Here is an 18,062-nt window from a genome sequence, read left to right as displayed (position 1 = left end):
TAATTTTCTGGAATTTTCCAATCTGTTTCAAGGCACAGTCAAGTTAGTGTATGTCGACCTACTGGAATTGTGATACAGTGAATTTTAAGTGAAATAATCTGTCTGTATACAATTGTTGGAAAAAATTACTTGTGTCATGCACAAAGTAGATGTCCTAACCGACTTGCCAAAACGATAGTTTGTTAACAAGAAATGTATTGGTTGAAAAACAAGTTTTAATGACTCCAGCCTAAGTGTATGTAAACTTCCGACTTCAACTGTACATACTACACCAAAGGCCCTATAATTATCTGTCTCTGTAACCAGAAAAGGGATGACGAGATTTTTGAGCATTTTATTCAATGCGTCATCATGTTACTGTACAACCACGCCCATTGTCATGACCTACTTCCTGACTCAAATGATAAAACCGTGGAGAAGAAGTCGAACCGAAAGAAAACAGGACAGCTCGAAGAGTGCGGTGGCAGTGGTATTAAAAAAACAATTTAAAACAAGAGGTATACATTTTGCGTACAGTGTATGTTACAGTTGAGTGAATTGGCTGTTCTCTTTATTTAGTCGTGTCTTATCTCATTGGCGTCTCATTAACTGACTACGTAGTTTCGTTAGTAGAAGAAGCCGGCGGGAAATACTCGCCCAGCCGACCCAAGGTGAGTTGTGTCTGCCTTTTAAAGTTTATTTTAAGTTCCTATCCATGACAACAGTCAAGTGCTGTATTACTGTTTAATTACAAGTTGATTTTATTTAACATGGTGTAGACATTTTTTGTATAGTATTTGCAATTTCAAAAGTACAGAATAAACTATTCTGCCTGCAGCACAAATGATGACCTCACTTTTTATGCTAATCGGGGAACTTTCTAAATAAAAGCCCACATTTCAACACTGTATTTATTTGTTTTTATTTAACCTTTATTTAGCTAGGCAAGTCACTTAAGAACAAATTCTTATTTACAATGACTGCCTACCAAAAGGCCTCCTGTAGGGACAGTAGCTGATAAAAAAAGATGTAGAATTTTAACCAATGGCCAATGTTCTACCTGTCTCTGCCTAAGTGGGGTGGGAAATTCTCAGTTGGGTCTGTAGAATCTACAGATGGTGTTATTTCATGGGGGACTGTGGTCTAATGCCACGTTCACTTTATGTCAAATTAATGTAAGTTATTTGCGTAAAGCTTCCTATTGTTTGATTCTGATACTTCCCAAGTGGGGAAACTCGAGTTTCTGACATCACGTGAATGTGTCATAATTACCCAGGAGCACTATTTGTTTTTGAAAAAGTTTTATTGTCACATTTCCTTTTTAAAACTGTTCATTTATATATTTACAACCTTTAAACACATAAAAAAAACAGCATTTGAATATTACATTTAAATTGTTAAAAAGTACATGTTGTTAAAACCAGTAGAAACAACCATAAATAAAAGTACTTTTTCATGTAAAACATCCAAATCTGTGAAAGCCATTTAAAATGTGTATAAATTATTTTACAAAAGTAAAACAATTTTTAAGACATGAAAACATAACTTTGTTAAAAAGCGGTCCTTATCAAACTCGCCTGCTCCGACTCGATTTCCGTCCTGTACGTCAGGGCCAGGAGCACTTTATACTCCACCCATTCCATTGGCCACAACTAAGTTGTGGGGTGGCAGCGTAGCCTTGAGTTTAGAGCATTGGACTAGTAACCGAAAGGTTGCAAGATCGAATCCCCTAGCTGACAAGGTCTGTCGTTCTGCCCCTGAACAAGGCAGTTCACCCACTGTTCCTAGGCTGTCATTGAAAATATGAATTTGTTCTTAACTGACTTGCCTAGTTAAATAAAGATAAAATAAAATAAAGTAGGGCCTGTAAAAAAAACACAGCATAACTTTACGTAAGGCAGGGTTCCCAAACTGTCTGCCGAATTTGGCCCACAGGTGGCTTTATTTAGCCCCCAAGTTCTGATCTTTTTTTGTTGTTGAATTTTATCATTGTACATAACTATAAAAACACAAGGAAATTACCTACCAAATGATTTTAATTAGCGAAATCTGTTCTGAAGTATTTCCATGCATAACCGAGAGACACGTGGTCGTATACATTTGTAAACAAGGTTTGAAATTGTTTTAGTTAAATATTATATCTGTTTTGGGCTTCTTGCAGTCCATGAATGATTTGTAATTATGTTCCGAACAGCCCCTCAAGAAGAAAATCATCCCGCTGCTGAATCTAGTTGATGATCCCTGATGTAAGGTCTTTAAATTAATCAAATATTCTGTTTTTCAGGGGGGCTTTGTCAAACGTCTGGTTATTACGCAGTCTGTCTTGTTATAGACACTCATTTAGTTCAGCATGTTACATTCATTTCAAAACAATACAATCATATTCAATACAGCAATAGTAAATCAGCCAGAAAAACAAAACATTGTCAAATAAATGTGCTTAACCTGTTTGCTTCCAGTGTGAAACAAAATGCCATTCCATACTAGACGTTCATGTACTCTTGCCTTGCCCTAATGGATTGGTGATTGGTTGAGAACTGCTTCAAAGACAATGATGGACTGACATGAATCTGTCCTAGATGAATCTAATGGGGATGTGCTGGCTGCTCCTTTACACATTTAAATCAGCCTAAGGGCAGCTTTGACAGGTCAATCGCTTTGGCCTAACAAATAAAAAATTGTCGGTAATCCCAATAAAATCATGTTGCTGTAGGTTCACCCCAGCTATGCATAGCCTCCCAATTATTTTCTTAAACCCAGCTTGGTCACAATAAAAAGGTTTTACTTTTGGACTTTAATGGTTCATATAGCCCATGTACAGCATTGGGGGCAGTGGAAGGGGTATCTGTACTTTTTATATTTTAACCACTTTTACTTCACTACATTCCTAAAGAAAACAATGTACTTTTTACTCCATACATTTTCCCTGACACCCAAAAGAACAGGGACAGCCAACCAGCGCAAAAAATAATATTGCGATATTGTTGAAACGATACATATTGTCAAATATAATATCCAGATATGTAACTGTATAATGCCCCCCCCCCCCCCCCCCCCGATCACTAATATGCATAACACAATCCCCCTCCAAAACTACACATATTTGTTTATTAGAGACCCAACAGAGTATTTCCCACCCCACTTTAGCTGAGAAAGGTCGAATAATTGTGGAGAACAAACTGCTGCAGGACATGTACAACACAGTACCAACTTTACATGTTGACCCTACTAAGGGAGGTGAAGATTATTTGATCTTTTCCCCCCACAAACCAATAAGTATCCCATATACAGTGTATTGCATTGCAGTGGGTGGAGTAAGTTGTCACCAGCACTCTGTATTCAACCCGTTGGCCAACACAAGAGACGGATTTTTAGGACGATTGAGTAATAACAATACCATGTATTTTATTAAGTGTATTTCTGTAAATATAGTCTACACCAGTGGTTCTCAAACGTTTTATAGTCCGCTACTCCTTCAAACATTCAACCTCCAGCTGCGTACCCCCTCTAGCACCAGGGTCAGCGCACTCTCAAATGTTGTTTTTTTGCCATCATTGTAAGCCTGACACACACACACACTATATGAAAGATTTATTAAACATCAGAATGAGTGTGAGTTTTTGTCACAACCTGGCTTATGGGAAGTGACAAAGAGCTCTTATAGGACCAGGGCACAAATAATAATATATTATTAATCAGTAATTTTGCTGTTTATTTAGCCATCTTACATATAAAACGTTTTATTTGTTCATTGAAAGTTGTGAATATCTCACCACAGGTTAATGAGAAGGGTGTGCTTGAAAGGATGCACATGCAATGTTGGGTTGTATTGGAGAGTCTCAGTCTTAAATCATTTTCCACACACAGTCTGTGCCTGTTTTTAGTTTTCATGCTAGTGAGGGCTGAGAATCCACTCTCACATAGGTACATGGTTGCAAAGGGCATCAGTGTCTTTTAACAGCGCGATGTGCCAAGGCTGGATACTCTGAGCGTGCAGCCCAATCCAGAAATCTGGCAGTGGCTTCTGATTTAAATTACATTTTCACAGAACCGCTTGATGCAATTTTGATGAGGCTCTATTGTTCAGATATCTGTAAGTGGACTGGAGGAAGGGCATGAAAGAGAGAACGAATCCAGTTGTTTGTGTCATCTGAAAGTATCTGCGTAATTACGCACCCAACTCACTCCGATGCTTCGCTATATCACATTTGACATTGTCCGTAAGTTTGAGTTCATTTGTTCACTTTGGACAATAGTTTTCAACATACCAGCATTTGTGTGAACTTTCAAAAGAAATGCTGGTAGAAATAATACTTTTATTTGTAATATTTTATGTCAAATAATCCATTATTTTTTTTCAAAGGTGATGGCAATGCTGTGAAAAACAGTTGTACTGCACTAGAGTGCTAAAAATAAATATTCCCGAAGTTGAGCATTACTTTGCATAGGGGAAAAGGGGGAAAATATCTGAATCTTTACTGCTAGCATAATTTCCTGCTGCTAGCTGGAACCTTGCCACTTTGTTGCCACTCCTGTTGAGGCTGAAAGACATATGTACAAATAGTAGTAAGAATGTCTCACCTCATGTTCAAGAATGGCCTTTTTCCCGTTGTACAGATTACAACCACTCACTTTTGGTTATTTGAAAACGAAATAATCTCCAAAATAGAGGCCATAGAAAGTTGGTTGCAATTTCAGTTTAATCAAAAAAACGTTTTCAACAAAATGATAGTCTAGAAACTAAAGCTTTGGTTGTCTTCCTCTCAGGCTTCCATGTCTTCTCTATGGATCTCCTAAATGTCCACCTCTTGAACATCAGACTCTGAGGCCTCATCTTCACTGTCACTTTCCAGCCTGGTTGTGGATGGCTCGTTGTCAGGCTCAAAAAGCCGCAAATTTGCCCGGGTGGCCACCATTTTTCAACTCTTGTATTGGTCAGCCTATTGCGTGCTTTGGTGTGTGTGTTCCCAAACAAGGACCAGTTGCGCTCTGAGGCGGCTGATGTTGGTGGGATTTGGAGGATGACCGACAACGGGAAAGAGCCTCAGATACAGAAAGTACCTTCCACCAGGTGGCTGACGAGATATGTTGGCACGACTGCCATATTACAGCTCCCTCCCAATGCCCTTGCTTGGAAGTGTACTTCACAAGACTGCCAAGAGCCTTGCCCTCATCCAGGCCAAGGTGGCGAGACACGGTAGTGATGACACCATTGTTGATCTCTGTACCAGACAGGATGCTCTTGCCAGCAGACTTGGGGTTCAACATGTACGCTGTGGCGTGGATGGGCTTCAGGCAGAATTCTTTGCTTACATCTGCAACAGAGTCTGAACATCAGACAGGATGGAATTGTCTCCCTCAATCCATGCAATGGCTAATACTACTATAGTTTCAGGAGTTTCAGGCTGCTTACCACGCTCTCCCAAAATACATCACACAGGAGGATCCTCTTGATGGGGCTGTCCATATCGGCAGACTGTGATATGGCCATTTCTTGGAGAGACTCCTTCCCCTCCATGAGACTGTCAAACATGATGACAACACCACCACAACAAGTGTTTGTGATGTGAGGGTAGAACTCCTCCACTTTAGACAGCGTTCATGTTCGCAGCATTGTCTGTCACCAGTGCAAATACCTCCTGTGGTCCAAGGTCATTGATGGCTGCCTTCAGGTCATCTGCAATGTAGACACCAGTGTGTCTGTTGTCCCTTGTGTCTGTGCTCTTGTAGAATACTGGTTGAGGGGTGGGGTTGATGTAGTCAATTATTCCTTTCCTGCAAACATTCAACCTCCCATCAGAGATGATTGCAACACAGTCTGCTTTCTCTATGATTTGCTTGACCTTCACTTGAACTCTGTATCCAGCAAATGAGTAGATACAGCATGTCTGGTTGGAGGGGTGTATGCTGGGCGAAGAACATTCAGAAATCTCTTCTAATACACGTTGCCTGTGAGCATCAGAGGTGAACCAGTTGCATACACAGCTCGAGCAAGAAATTCATCAGCATTTCTCGGACTATGTTCTGCAATTGAGTCAAAAAAACTTCTGATTCCAGGAGGACCATGAGCTGTTACTATCGATAAGGTGTCTGATTCATCATTTTCACCTCGAATAGAAGTAGAGGGACTTTTGTCAGAGGTTGTGAGCGCTGAGGGAACTTTATGCACTTGGCCAGATGATTCTGCATCTTTGTTGCATTCTTCACATGATTTGGCACAGAATTTGCAAATGTACGCTGTTTTTCCTTGTACATTAGCTGCAGTGAAATGTCTCCACACATCAGGTAGTGCCCGTTGCATTTTCCTGTAGATAAGGAAAAAAATTGGTTAAAAAAAAGATATGTACAGATAAAATAGTTAAGCAGTTAGATTAAACAATTCCTTTGTAAGAAACATTTATCATGAAACATGTATGGAAACAGGTGAATTAATACTCCTCAGTTAGCAGGCTCAAGTAAGCTAAAACCCACACGGAAGCAAAAACTAACTAGCAGAAATTGTTAACAAGTTATAAATAATTTAAACACACTATTTACTAGTTAACAAAAAATAATGTATGTCATATAAAATATATTCACCCCACCCAGTATTGTAATCAAAACTGACCAGAAAGTGTGTAGTCCTTGACTCAGACAGTGTAATAGTGTGGGCTCAAAAGCATCTCAATAGTGTGTAAGATCCTGAGAATCGGCTGTACATGGGATGGAAGAGTGCATGGTCTAACATGCTCACCACACCGCATAAATTTACACATACATGTTATTCAATCATTGCACCCACACTGCTCGCGAGTGTCTGCGTAGCTGGGCGCTAAAATAGATCTTGGTTCTATTTGTGATGCTCAACGTGCTGCAAGTCCTGCCTCTCAAATCTCCTCATTGGTTTTTAGGCGCATATAGCCACGTGGGTGATTGAAAGATGGAACTGAGTAGAAGATCTTGTGCATTTCAGGTAAAATAACAATCCAATGTTTATATCCCAGGACAAATTAGCTAGCAACAGCAAGCTCACTAGCTAAATTGTCATAAATGTTTCATACTTTTCGAACTGCCCCCAAATTAATATAATTGGTTCAGACTTTATTTCAACCTGCATGTCCTGATCGCATCTGGTGCACGCAGACACGCGTGATTGGGGACATTGCCCAGTGTAGGATGCCATCTTTCGGATGGGATGTAAATGGGTGTCCTGACTATCTGTGGTAACTAATGATTCGGTGGCACTTATCGTAAGAGTAAAGGTGTTAACACCGGTGTCCTGGCCAAATTTCTAATCTGGCCCTCGTACCATCGTGGCCACCTAATCATCCCCAGCTTCCTATTGGCTCATTCATCTGTTTCTTCCCCCTGTAACTATTCCCCAGGTGGTTGCTGTAAATTACAATCTGTTATCGGTCAACTGGCCTGGTAAAATAAAAATATCTATGACCTGAGAAAAACCTAATGATGGAAAAAAAAAACACATGTTGACATCCTATCTATAAAACAATATGAGCTCACCTCTCTTTCATTCATACATCCTACACTGTTGACTGTGGCCTGTGGGTTTCTCATCCTGTCACCCAGGAGTTTATATAGAGGCTGGTCACTTCTCATAGCCCTTTAGGAAGCCTTCCTCCTGGTCATCTCCTCATACCTGACCCAGCAATAATGGACCAACATGTTGGACTTACAAACCTCCTCTACTCTCCCCCCCCCCCCCCCCCCCTCCGCTCTCTCATAGCCCTGTGCAAGTGGATGTTGCAGTGCGGTCTGGTCAGGGGATCCAGTGTGTGATGGACCTGCGCCTGCTGTCTCGTATCGATGAGGAGCTGGACTCCTCTGAGGTGGCTGCCCTGTGCTTCCTGTGCAGAGATGTGCTCAATAGGAAACGCCTGGAGACGGTGAGGGATAGGGACCACGTACAGAGGGCTAAGATCGAGATGAATGGCCAATCCTAACCTCCTTTGAAGTGATTGGATGATGTATATTAGGATTGTGGTTAGGATAGCGCATCCTAGCGCACTATGGAGTTTATGCCATATTGCTATGCAATAGTGCCAAATGGAAACTGGTGAAACCAATACCATAAATTTGAATTGAATTTGGGTATAAAAAATGTAAAAAACACAATGTACATTGTATCCCCAGAGCATGTTTTAATTAAAGCTTTAATTGTTTTCAAAGTGGTCTATGGCTATAGAGTTTCCTATCATTATATTTCCCATCAGTCCATTCCTTTTATATCAGTGAAAGCAAGTGTAGAGAATTGGAACGCAACACCGTCTAATCCTTTGTGGGCTGGCTTCAGGTGGAGGATGGGCGTGGCCTGTTCCTGAGGCTGCAGGAGAAAAGCCTGCTGGAGGACCACTACTTCCTGTCCCAACTCCTCTCTGTCATTGGTCGACTGGACCTTCACCGCCTCCTGGAGACCGACAGCAGACAGCCGGAGCAAACGGCCCACACCCAGACAGACGCATGCCCTGCCCTCTCACAGTACAGGTGAGCACAGAGGGAGGGAGGGAGGGAGGGAGGGAGGGAGGGAGGGGGGGGGGGACCACATAGCACAGCAACACTGAACAGCTGGACATTCTGGTAAATCACTGGTTTACGTCTTTCTCTTTCTTTCTCTCTCTCTCTCTCTCAGGAGGATGTTGTATAAGGTCTCAGAAGATGTAACTAAGGAGAATCTCACTAAGATGAAGTTTTTGCTGAGTGACAAACTGCCCAGAGGACGACTGGATCCCTGCACTGTGAGAACACCTACATGCACACACTCATTTGCAAATGCACACTAGAAAATTTGAGCCTGGTCTGACCTAGCCCGAGCCCTACCCGAGTCCAACATCACATACATGGAATGAATCCACGATGGCGTAGCAGTCAGACGTCTTTGTCTTGTCCCATGTACATATCTTTTTAAAAATATTTTTCTTTGCATTCTTTTTTATATTATTCCTAAACCTCTACTTCAAAATACTCTCCTGCGACCCGCCTCACCCAATGTGGAATTCCGGAACTGGAATTCCTCAACTGACTCGCTACCAGCTATCAGTCAGCTAACCACTGCTAGCGGTCATCAGATAACCTGTAGCTCGGAAAGCTCTCGCCAGTTCGTACAACGCATTTCAAACCAGAGCATACCGAACCTATTTTTCTCTCCATATCCTCGGGTTTCCTACCGCAAACTCTGAACCTTTTCATCTGGACCATCGCAGCTAGCTAACCGCAACCCGGGTTGACTACTCCTGGCTAAGGTTTCCGTCCCGGAGCAAGCACCAATTAGCCTGGAGCTAGCCCATGCTATGCCCATCTCCTGGCGAGGGCTCCTGGGCTACTCCTGAAGCCCACTCCTCGGCTGCAATATCCGGACCCCTTCTACTGCCGGTACGGGGCACGGAACCCTGCCAATCCTTCACGACTGGAATACTGACATAATCTGCCCGATGATTCCAACAGGCCCCTCAGGCACGACGTCCCCTGAAGGCCCATTCTGCTAACCGCGGCCTGCTAGCTATCTAGAGCATATTGGACTGTTAGCTGATCCATCAGCCAGTTTCTTGGACCACTATACCCATTTTGCCAATTGGACTTGGACCCCTCTGCTACTTGGAACCCGACTAATTCCACGACTGGTCTATCGACGTCACCGCACGAGGAGGTAAAAACATACTTTTCCCCCATTGCGGCATCCCTCTAAGGCCCTTCTGCTAACTTGCTAGCCCCGGCATGCTAACTGTCAATTGCCGTGTCCCCAGCCAGCCCAACCATTCACTGGACCCATCCGATTCACTTGGCTGCGCATGCCTCTCCCTAATATCAATATGCCTTATCCACTTCTGTCCTGGTTAGTGATTACTGTCTTATTTCACTGTAGAGCCTCTAGCCCTGCTCAATATGCCTTAACTAACCATGTTGTTCCACCTCCCACATATGCGATGACATCACCTGGTTTAAACGTCTAGAGACTATCTCTCTCATCATTACTCAATGCCTAGGTTTACCACCAATGTACTCTCTTCCTACCATACCTTTGTCTGTACATTGTGCCTTGAATCTATGCTATAGAGCCCAGAAACCTGCTCCTTTTACTCTCTGTTCCGAACGTGTAGGCGACCAGTTCTTATAGCCTTTAGCCATACCTTTATCGTACTTCTCCTCTGTTCCTCTGGTGATGTAGAGGTTAATCCAGGACCTGCAGTGCCTAGCTCCACTCCTACTCCCCAGGTGCTCTCATTTGTTGACTTCTGTAACTGTAAAAGCCTTGGTTTCATGCATGTTAACATTAGAAGCCTACTCCCTAAGTATGCTTTAGCACATTCTGCCAACCCAGATGTCTTAGCCGTGTCTGAATCCTGGCTTAGGAAAACCACCAAAAACCCTGAAATTTCCATGCCTAACGATAACATTTTCTGCCAAGATAGAACTGCCAAAGGGGGCGGCGTTGCACTCTACTGCAGAGATCTGTCTTACTATCCAGGTCTGTACCAAAACAATTCGAGCTTCTACTTCTAAAAATGCACCTTTCCAGAAACAAGTCTCTCACTGTTGCCGCTTGCTATAGACCACCCTCTGCCCCAGCTGTGCCCTGGACACCATATGTGAATTGATTGACCCCCCCCCCATCTATCTTCTGAGCTCGTGCTGCTAGGTGACCTAAACTGGTACATGATCAACACCCCAGCCATCCTACAATCTAAACTTGATGCCCTCAATCTCACACAAATTTTCAATGAACCTACCAGGTACAACCCCAAATCTGTAAACATGGGCACCCTCATAGATATCATCCTAACTAACTCACCCTCCAAAAAAAACCTTTAAATTTAGCACCAGGAATTGATATAGCCCTTGGTTCACTCCAGACCTGTCTGCCCTTGACCAGCAAAAACATCCTGTGGCGTTCTGCATTGGCATCGAATAGCCCCCGTGATATGCAATTTTTCAGGGAAGTTAGGAACCAATATACACACGCAGTTAGGAAAGCTTAGGCTAGCTTTTTCAAACCGAAATTTGCATCCTGTAGTACAAACTCAAAAAAAGTTCTGGGACACTAAAGTCAATGGAGAATAAGAGCACCTCCTCCCAGCTGCCCACTGCACTGAGGCTAGGAAACACTGTCACTACTGATAAATCCACAATAATTGAGAATTTCAAGAAGCATTTTTCTACGGCTCGCCATGCTGGCTACCTCTACCCCGGTCAACAGCCCTGCGATCCCCACAGCAACTCGCCCTAACCTCCCCCACTTCTCCTTCACCTAAATCCAGATAGATGATGTTCTGAAAGAGCTGCAAAATCTGGACCCCTACAAATCAGCCGGGCTAGACAATCTGGACCCTCTTTCTAAAATAATCTGCTGAAATTGTTGCAACTCCTATTACTAGCCTGTTCAACCTGTTTTGTGTCTTCTGAGATTCCCATAGATTGGAAAGCTGCCGTGGTCATCCCCCTCTTCAAATGGGGAGACACTCTAGACCCAAACTGCTACAGACCTATATCTATTCTACCCTGCCTTTCTAAGGTGTTCGAAAGCCAAGTTAACAAACAGATTACAGACCATTTAGAATCTGACTGTACCTTCTCCGCTATGCAATCTGGTTTCAGAGCTGGTCATGGGTGCACCTCAACCACGCTCAAGGTCCTAAACGTTATCATAACCGCCATCGATAAGAAACATTACTACTCTGGACAGTTCTGACTTAGAATATGTGGACAACTACAAATACCTAGGTGTCTGGTTAGACTAAACTCTCCTTCCAGTCTCATATTAAACATCTCCAATCCAAAATTAAATCTAGAATTGGCTTCTTTCGCAACAAAGCATCCTTCACTCATGCTGCCAAACATACCCTTGTAAATTTGACCATCCTACCGATCCTCGACTTTGGCAATGTCATTTACAAAATAGCCTCCAACAATCTACTCAACAAATTGGATGCAGTCTAGCACAGTGCCATCCGTTTTGTTACCAAAGCCCCATATACTACCCACCATTGCGACCTGTACGCTCTCGTTGGCTGGCCCTCGCTTCATACTCGTCGCCAAACCCACTGGCTCCATGTCATCTACAAGACCCTGCTAGGTAAAGTCCCCCCTTTTCTCAGCTCACTGGTCACCATAGCAGCACCCACCCGTAGCACACGCTCCTGCAGGTATATCTCACTTGTCACCCCCAAAGCCAGTTCTTCCTTTGGCTGCCTCTCCTTCCAGTCCTCTGCTGCCAATGACTGGAACGAACTGCAAAAATCTCTGAAGCTGGAGACTCTTACCTCCGTCACTAGCTTTAAGCACCAGCTGTCAGAGCAGCTCACAGATCACTACACCTGTACATAGCCCATCTAATCTACCTCATCCCCATACTGTATTTTTTTTTTCTCCTTTGCACCCCAGTATCTCTACTTGCACGTTCGTCTTCTGCACAACCTACCATTCTAGTGTTTAATTGCTATATTGTAATTACTTCGCCACCATAGCCTATGTATTGCCTTACCTCTCTTATCCTACCTCATTTGCACATGTTGTCAATAGATTTTTCTACTGTATTATTGATTGTATGTTTGTTTATTCCATGTGTAACTCTGTTGTATGTGTCAACTGCTTTGCTTTATCTGGACCAGGTCGCAGTTACAAATGAGAACTTGTTCTCAACTAGCCTACCTGGTTAAATAAAGGTGAAATAAATAAATACATTTATATTTTTAAACTTGATTTCTAGAAAAAATAACGTTGCCATTTCACCAGTAGGCTATATTGACTGTTGAGAACAATGTGGTTGAGGCGGCAGCAGCATGGGAAGACGAGGAAGCATCTTTTCTCAGAACTCTCCTTTGAATGCATCTTGACTTTATAAAATATCCAAACCTTAAGAAATTAGACAGATCTTGCTGCTGTTGCCCGTTTTTTGAGTGTTTGTTTACTACTGATTACAGTAATCCGATGCGATATCAATTGAGCTCCAAGCAACATGTATAAAGCAATTGCATTTTATGAATGCAACTGTTTTTAAAAGGCTTGATTTCATTAGAAAAGACTCTGGGATTTCTTAATTTCATTAGTGTTTACATTGATCTAAACGGTCAAAAGACACATTTTAAAAATAAAAAAAATCCAACACCCATTTAGCACAGAATAACCATGTGCCTCTTCCTCCTCCTTCTTGGTCTTGTATTTTTCTTCTTGGTCTATTTCTCTTACTAGAATTATTATAATAAGTGTTACTTTTATCAATATTAGGCCTTGTAGGCTAGTAGCCTTGCTTAATCTGTCCACCATCGAGCTTGTCGTGTTATAGCCGTCACTTAGGCCTCAATCAATCATTAATTAATGTCATCACACAGCATGATTCATGCCTTTTTTTTAACGATAAGGCATTTTATTTTGAAAATGAAAAAAGAGCCTAGAATATTTAAACAAACAAACAAACACCGTAAAACTTCAATTAAGCGCAGTCTCAAATAGCCCCCTGTCCCTTTTAATAGCCGGACAACGGCACACATTTCAGAAAATGAACACCTGTTTCAAATAAACGCTGGTCTAACTGAATTTCTTACGAGGTTACCATTAATTGTTTTACGAGATTTGTTTGATTTGTTAAATTTCCATAATTTGAGTCATTGCTGAATTATTTAATCCTCCGTTTTCATTGCCAGTAAGAAACTGCTAGCCGTTGGCTTCTAACAGCTGAGAACTGCTAGCTAACTGGCAAGCACAAACATAGTCAACAACTTCAGGTGTACTGTGACCCCCATAAATCGTCCAATCGCCACCTAGTGGCGAAAGTAAGAACTGACAAATGCACAGTCAAAGAAGATAATTATTCTGTCAAGGAAAATTGTTGATATTAATATACATTTTTTTTTAGGCATACTAAGACAAAAGAAACGTGACCTAGTGTGTACATGATTACACAGTGTAGGAATTGAAGAATTGTTTAAAATGCTGGAAGTGAAATCTGGAATTATACAGTTAACTAAGCAAATGAGCTAAAGCTGTATGCATTAAGGAAATGGACGCCTGGCTCAAATAGAAGTCTGTCTCTAAGTGCATGTTGTGTTCAGTGATTTAAGCAAATAAAACTGGGCTATTAACTGAAGTTTTACTGTAAAGATGTTTTCTACTGAACATCCATCATTTGAATAATTGCTCAAAAGCCCCATGTTGTGGATGCATGTTATTCTGAAATAACTGCATCAAGCCTAGGCCTAATTAGGAAAACATTTGGATCAGTTATGGGTCTCCTTTCAATAGTTTTACAAGGAAGGCCCATTAGCGGTGCAGTCACAGGGTAAATGTATGTTAGGATGTGTCGGCTTCTCCTGATTCTAAGATGCGCAGCTTGTCTAGGTCTCGTGGATCATCATTCTCCTGAATGCGCTCCAGCCTTTTCGCATCACAATTTGAAAACGTTTCAGTCATCAGAAAAATATGTTTAATCATGGCCACATGTCTCATACCCAGCCAATATTGTAATCCTGGTGCCGATAGTGGCTACTGCTGCGACGAGAGCAGTAGTAGTAAAAGGTGTGCAGCAAGCCCGAACCCCGCGCGGACCGAATCAATTCTCAGAAATTCAGACCCAGCCTGTTAAAGGGCCGTCGGGTTCGGGCTGAAAATGGGAATCTCACCGTACCTTCTATGGCTGCGTTTACACAGGCAGCCCAATTCTGATTTATTTTTTTCCACTAATTGGTATTTTGTCCAATCAGATCAGCTTTCGCCCATAAGTGGGCAAAATATCAGAATTGGGCTGCCTTTTTGTAAACGCAGCCTAACACACACACACACAATTACACCCTCTCTCGCTCTCTCTTTCTTCCCCATAGACTGCTCTGGAGGTGCTGTGTGAGATGGAGAGGCAGGACCTGCTGACAGAGGACAGACTGGATGAGCTACAGAGGATACTGGAGGAGTGTGACACACAGCTGGCCCACACAGTACAGCAGCATAGAGAAGGTACATATTGACACACAGCTGGCCCACACAGTACAGCAGCATAGAGAAGGTACATATTGACACACAGCTGGCCCACACAGTACAGCAGCATAGAGAAGGTACATATTGACACACAGCTGGCCCACACAGTACAGCAGCATAGAGAAGGTACATATTGACACACAGCTGGCCCACACAGTACAGCAGCATAGAGAAGGTACATATTGACACACAGCTGGCCCACACAGTACAGCAGCATAGAGAAGGTACATATTGACACACCTGGCTAGCCGGTACAAGTCACTCACTGTTCTCTCTTCTCTCTCACACCACTCTCTTGCGCTGATTTGATAGTTCAGTATATAAAAATATAGTTATTTGTTTCATGTGGCTGCTGTTTTTCAGCAAGGGGCAGTGTGTCACGGCAGGAGTACTCTGTTCAGCCAATCAGCAACCAGGAACAGCAACTCAGCTTCCCTCAGTCACTACAGAGCCTGTCTATATCAGAGACACGGCCCAACTGTAAGTCACACACACACAGACACACACAGACACACACACACAGGTAGTTGAAGTGTGTTCTTGTCCACAGGTGAGCGTGGGCAACGCATAAGGTTGTACTCTGATGCAATGACGGAAACTCAGCCTGGGTCTGGGCCTGACCAGGTGACCACTTCACCGACGCAATCCTGTAAGACCTCTGAGGTTAGAAAGTGGGATACACTTTAGACGCCAATCATAGATTCTAACATTTGGTTGATTTTTTAAAATGTATTTTTATTATTATTATTATTATTATTTATTTATTTATTTATTTATTTTTCCATGGTGGTAACTCCTGTGTGTGTTTGCCCAACAGATGGAGCACTATTCCATGACCTGTAATCCTCGGGGGACGTGCTTAATCATCAATAACTACCACTTCATGGGATTTTCAGGTCTGACAGACAGACCAGGAACTGAGCAGGACGAGAGTAGGCATGCTCACTCATTGGTTGATATTATGAGCCTGATCTCATTCAGTGAATTGGCCAACCTGGATGTTAAATTCTCCCATCTGTCTCTCTGTCTCTGTGTGTAGAGGCTCTGCATAATGTGTTCTCCAGGTTGGGGTTTAAAGTGGAAGTGTGTAGTGACCTGACAGAGAAGACCATGTTGGGTGCGGTAGAGGAGCTTGGAGGGCGGAGTCACATACAGGCAGACGCTCTGGTGAGTAGTGAAGTCATAATTCTCCAGTCTCTTCAGGAGGTACAGTAGCTCTACTCTTGAAGCCCAATTGGACTCCAATTAATTAAAGTAGGTTGAACTACTCTAATCCCTGTGCCTGGTCCTAGGTGGTGTGTGTGCTGTCCCATGGGGAGAAGGGTTGTGTGCTTGGGACAGATGGGGGGGAGGTGCCCATTCGCTCCCTCACACAACCCTTCACCAGCAAGCAGTGCCCTTCTCTGATGGGCAAACCCAAACTGTTCTTCATCCAGGCCTGCCAGGGGAAGGGCTTCCAGCGAGGGGCCCTATTCATCCCCTCCATAAGGCAGAGAGAGGGGCGGTATGAGGCAGACGCCGGCGCCATCGAGTCCATTCCCTGGGATGCAGACTTCCTGATCGGTATGGCAACAGTAGAGGAGTGCAAGTCATTCCGAAACACTAAGGAAGGTTCCATCTACATCCAGGAGCTCTGCAAACAGCTGGAGTGGGGAGCGGACAGGTGAATTAGAAGGGAAGCGGGTTAGGTTTGGCATTAACCATAGAGATTTATTAAGATCAATACATAGAAATAACCCGTTTTTGGGATGTTGCCATTGAGGGATTCCACCATTTTAAAGGCCCAATGCAGCTGTTTTTATATCAATATCAAATAATTTCTGGGTACCAATTAAGTACCTTACTGTAATATTTTTTCATATTTTTTGTTGTGCTTTTTAGAAAACTTTCTCAAGACAGAATTTTGCTCTGATTGTCTGGGAATGGTCTGAGTAGGGAGGGGAAAACTTAAAACTAGCTCTTATTGACAGATTTGGAACTCTTTGTTATTGGTCTATAAACCAATTTACTGCCTTGTGATGTCACCAGGGAAGCCCAAACTTAATTTTGACTACACTTTAAACAGTCAACTGGGTGGGAATTCGTACGGGTTGGGAGCGATCGGCCAATGATCAGACCCTTATTGTCTTCTTCAAATTGGTTTGTTTAGTTTGTAAATGGCTTTAAGCTATATGACCGCCATCTAGTGGTCACAAATTCATTTCACATAAGATTTGGTTCAAGACTCTAGCACTGCAGGTGGCCATACAAGCTTGCCACTTTTTTCAAACATCAAAAGAAGAAATAGTCTCAATGATGCTGCCCATGCAGTCACAGACACCATGATGGCAGATACAAGGTTGTTATCTCTGGGCTCCTGAGTGGCATGGTGGTCTAAGTCATTGCATCTCGGTGCTTGAGGCATCACCACAGAGACGCTGGTTCGAATCCAGGTTGTATCACAACCGGCCATGATTGGGAGTCCCATAGGGTGACGCACAATTGGCCTAGCGTCTTCTGGGTTTGACCATCATTGTAAATAAAAATGTATTCTTAACTGACTTGCCTAGTATGTTTTTAACCTTTATTTAACATCTCTGTAACAGGTGAGAGATGTATCGTGATGTGTATTTCCTGTTTCCTGTGTAGAGGGGAGGATATTCTGTCGGTGCTGACGCGTGTGAATCGTGAGGTCAGCAGAGGAGTGTATAGAGACTCCAAACAGATGCCCGAGCCCAAGTACACCCTCACCAAGAAACTCTTCCTCCCCTACTTCTGAAACACCTCTGGTTGGCTGACTTAAAGCGTCAAATCTTGTCCCTCCTTCTGGATCGAGACACTTCAGAATGGCTGTCATGTCTAAACAGTAAGCTGTCACTCTCAGGAACCCTACCACAGCAGCCTCTACCGTGGCCCATCTCCCATAAGACAGTGTGTTGAACATTGGTTGGCATGTCTGATTTCCTGAAAGATGTTTCAAACTCATGAGATTTTAATACATTTTTCCATTAAATGCTGGAAATTGTGTAACGTTTTCTTTATCTGTAAGAGAAGGAGATGATCAGTAAAATGGGTGTCTATTTTTCTATTAGCCATGTTTCACATTTTTAAAGTTCAACAAGATGTCTCTAATTCTGAGGAGAATGTGA

At 42.8% G+C, this 18,062-nt stretch overlaps 1 protein-coding gene across 1 annotated transcript; it reads left to right on the top strand.

The window, feature by feature from the left end:
- Window positions 1–438: 438 nt before the first annotated feature.
- Window positions 439–17,963, top strand: casp8 (caspase 8, apoptosis-related cysteine peptidase; the record flags this gene model as incomplete). The annotated part of the gene is given in 11 exon segments (NM_001281322.1): window positions 439–650; window positions 7,703–7,862; window positions 8,270–8,460; window positions 8,606–8,711; window positions 14,784–14,913; window positions 15,298–15,414; window positions 15,485–15,597; window positions 15,752–15,866; window positions 15,974–16,101; window positions 16,227–16,597; window positions 17,563–17,963. Coding segments are annotated over 10 exon segments (1,509 nt in total). The 5' UTR covers window positions 439–650; window positions 7,703–7,754.
- Window positions 17,964–18,062: the final 99 nt, after the last annotated feature.

Source organism: Oncorhynchus mykiss, chromosome 28 (genome assembly GCF_057628025.1).
Source record: "Oncorhynchus mykiss isolate SJ-2025 chromosome 28, ASM5762802v1, whole genome shotgun sequence".
Taxonomy (NCBI): domain Eukaryota; kingdom Metazoa; phylum Chordata; class Actinopteri; order Salmoniformes; family Salmonidae; genus Oncorhynchus; species Oncorhynchus mykiss.
Note: the sequence above shows the minus strand (reverse complement) of the source record. Positions and strands in the feature narration are given on the sequence as shown.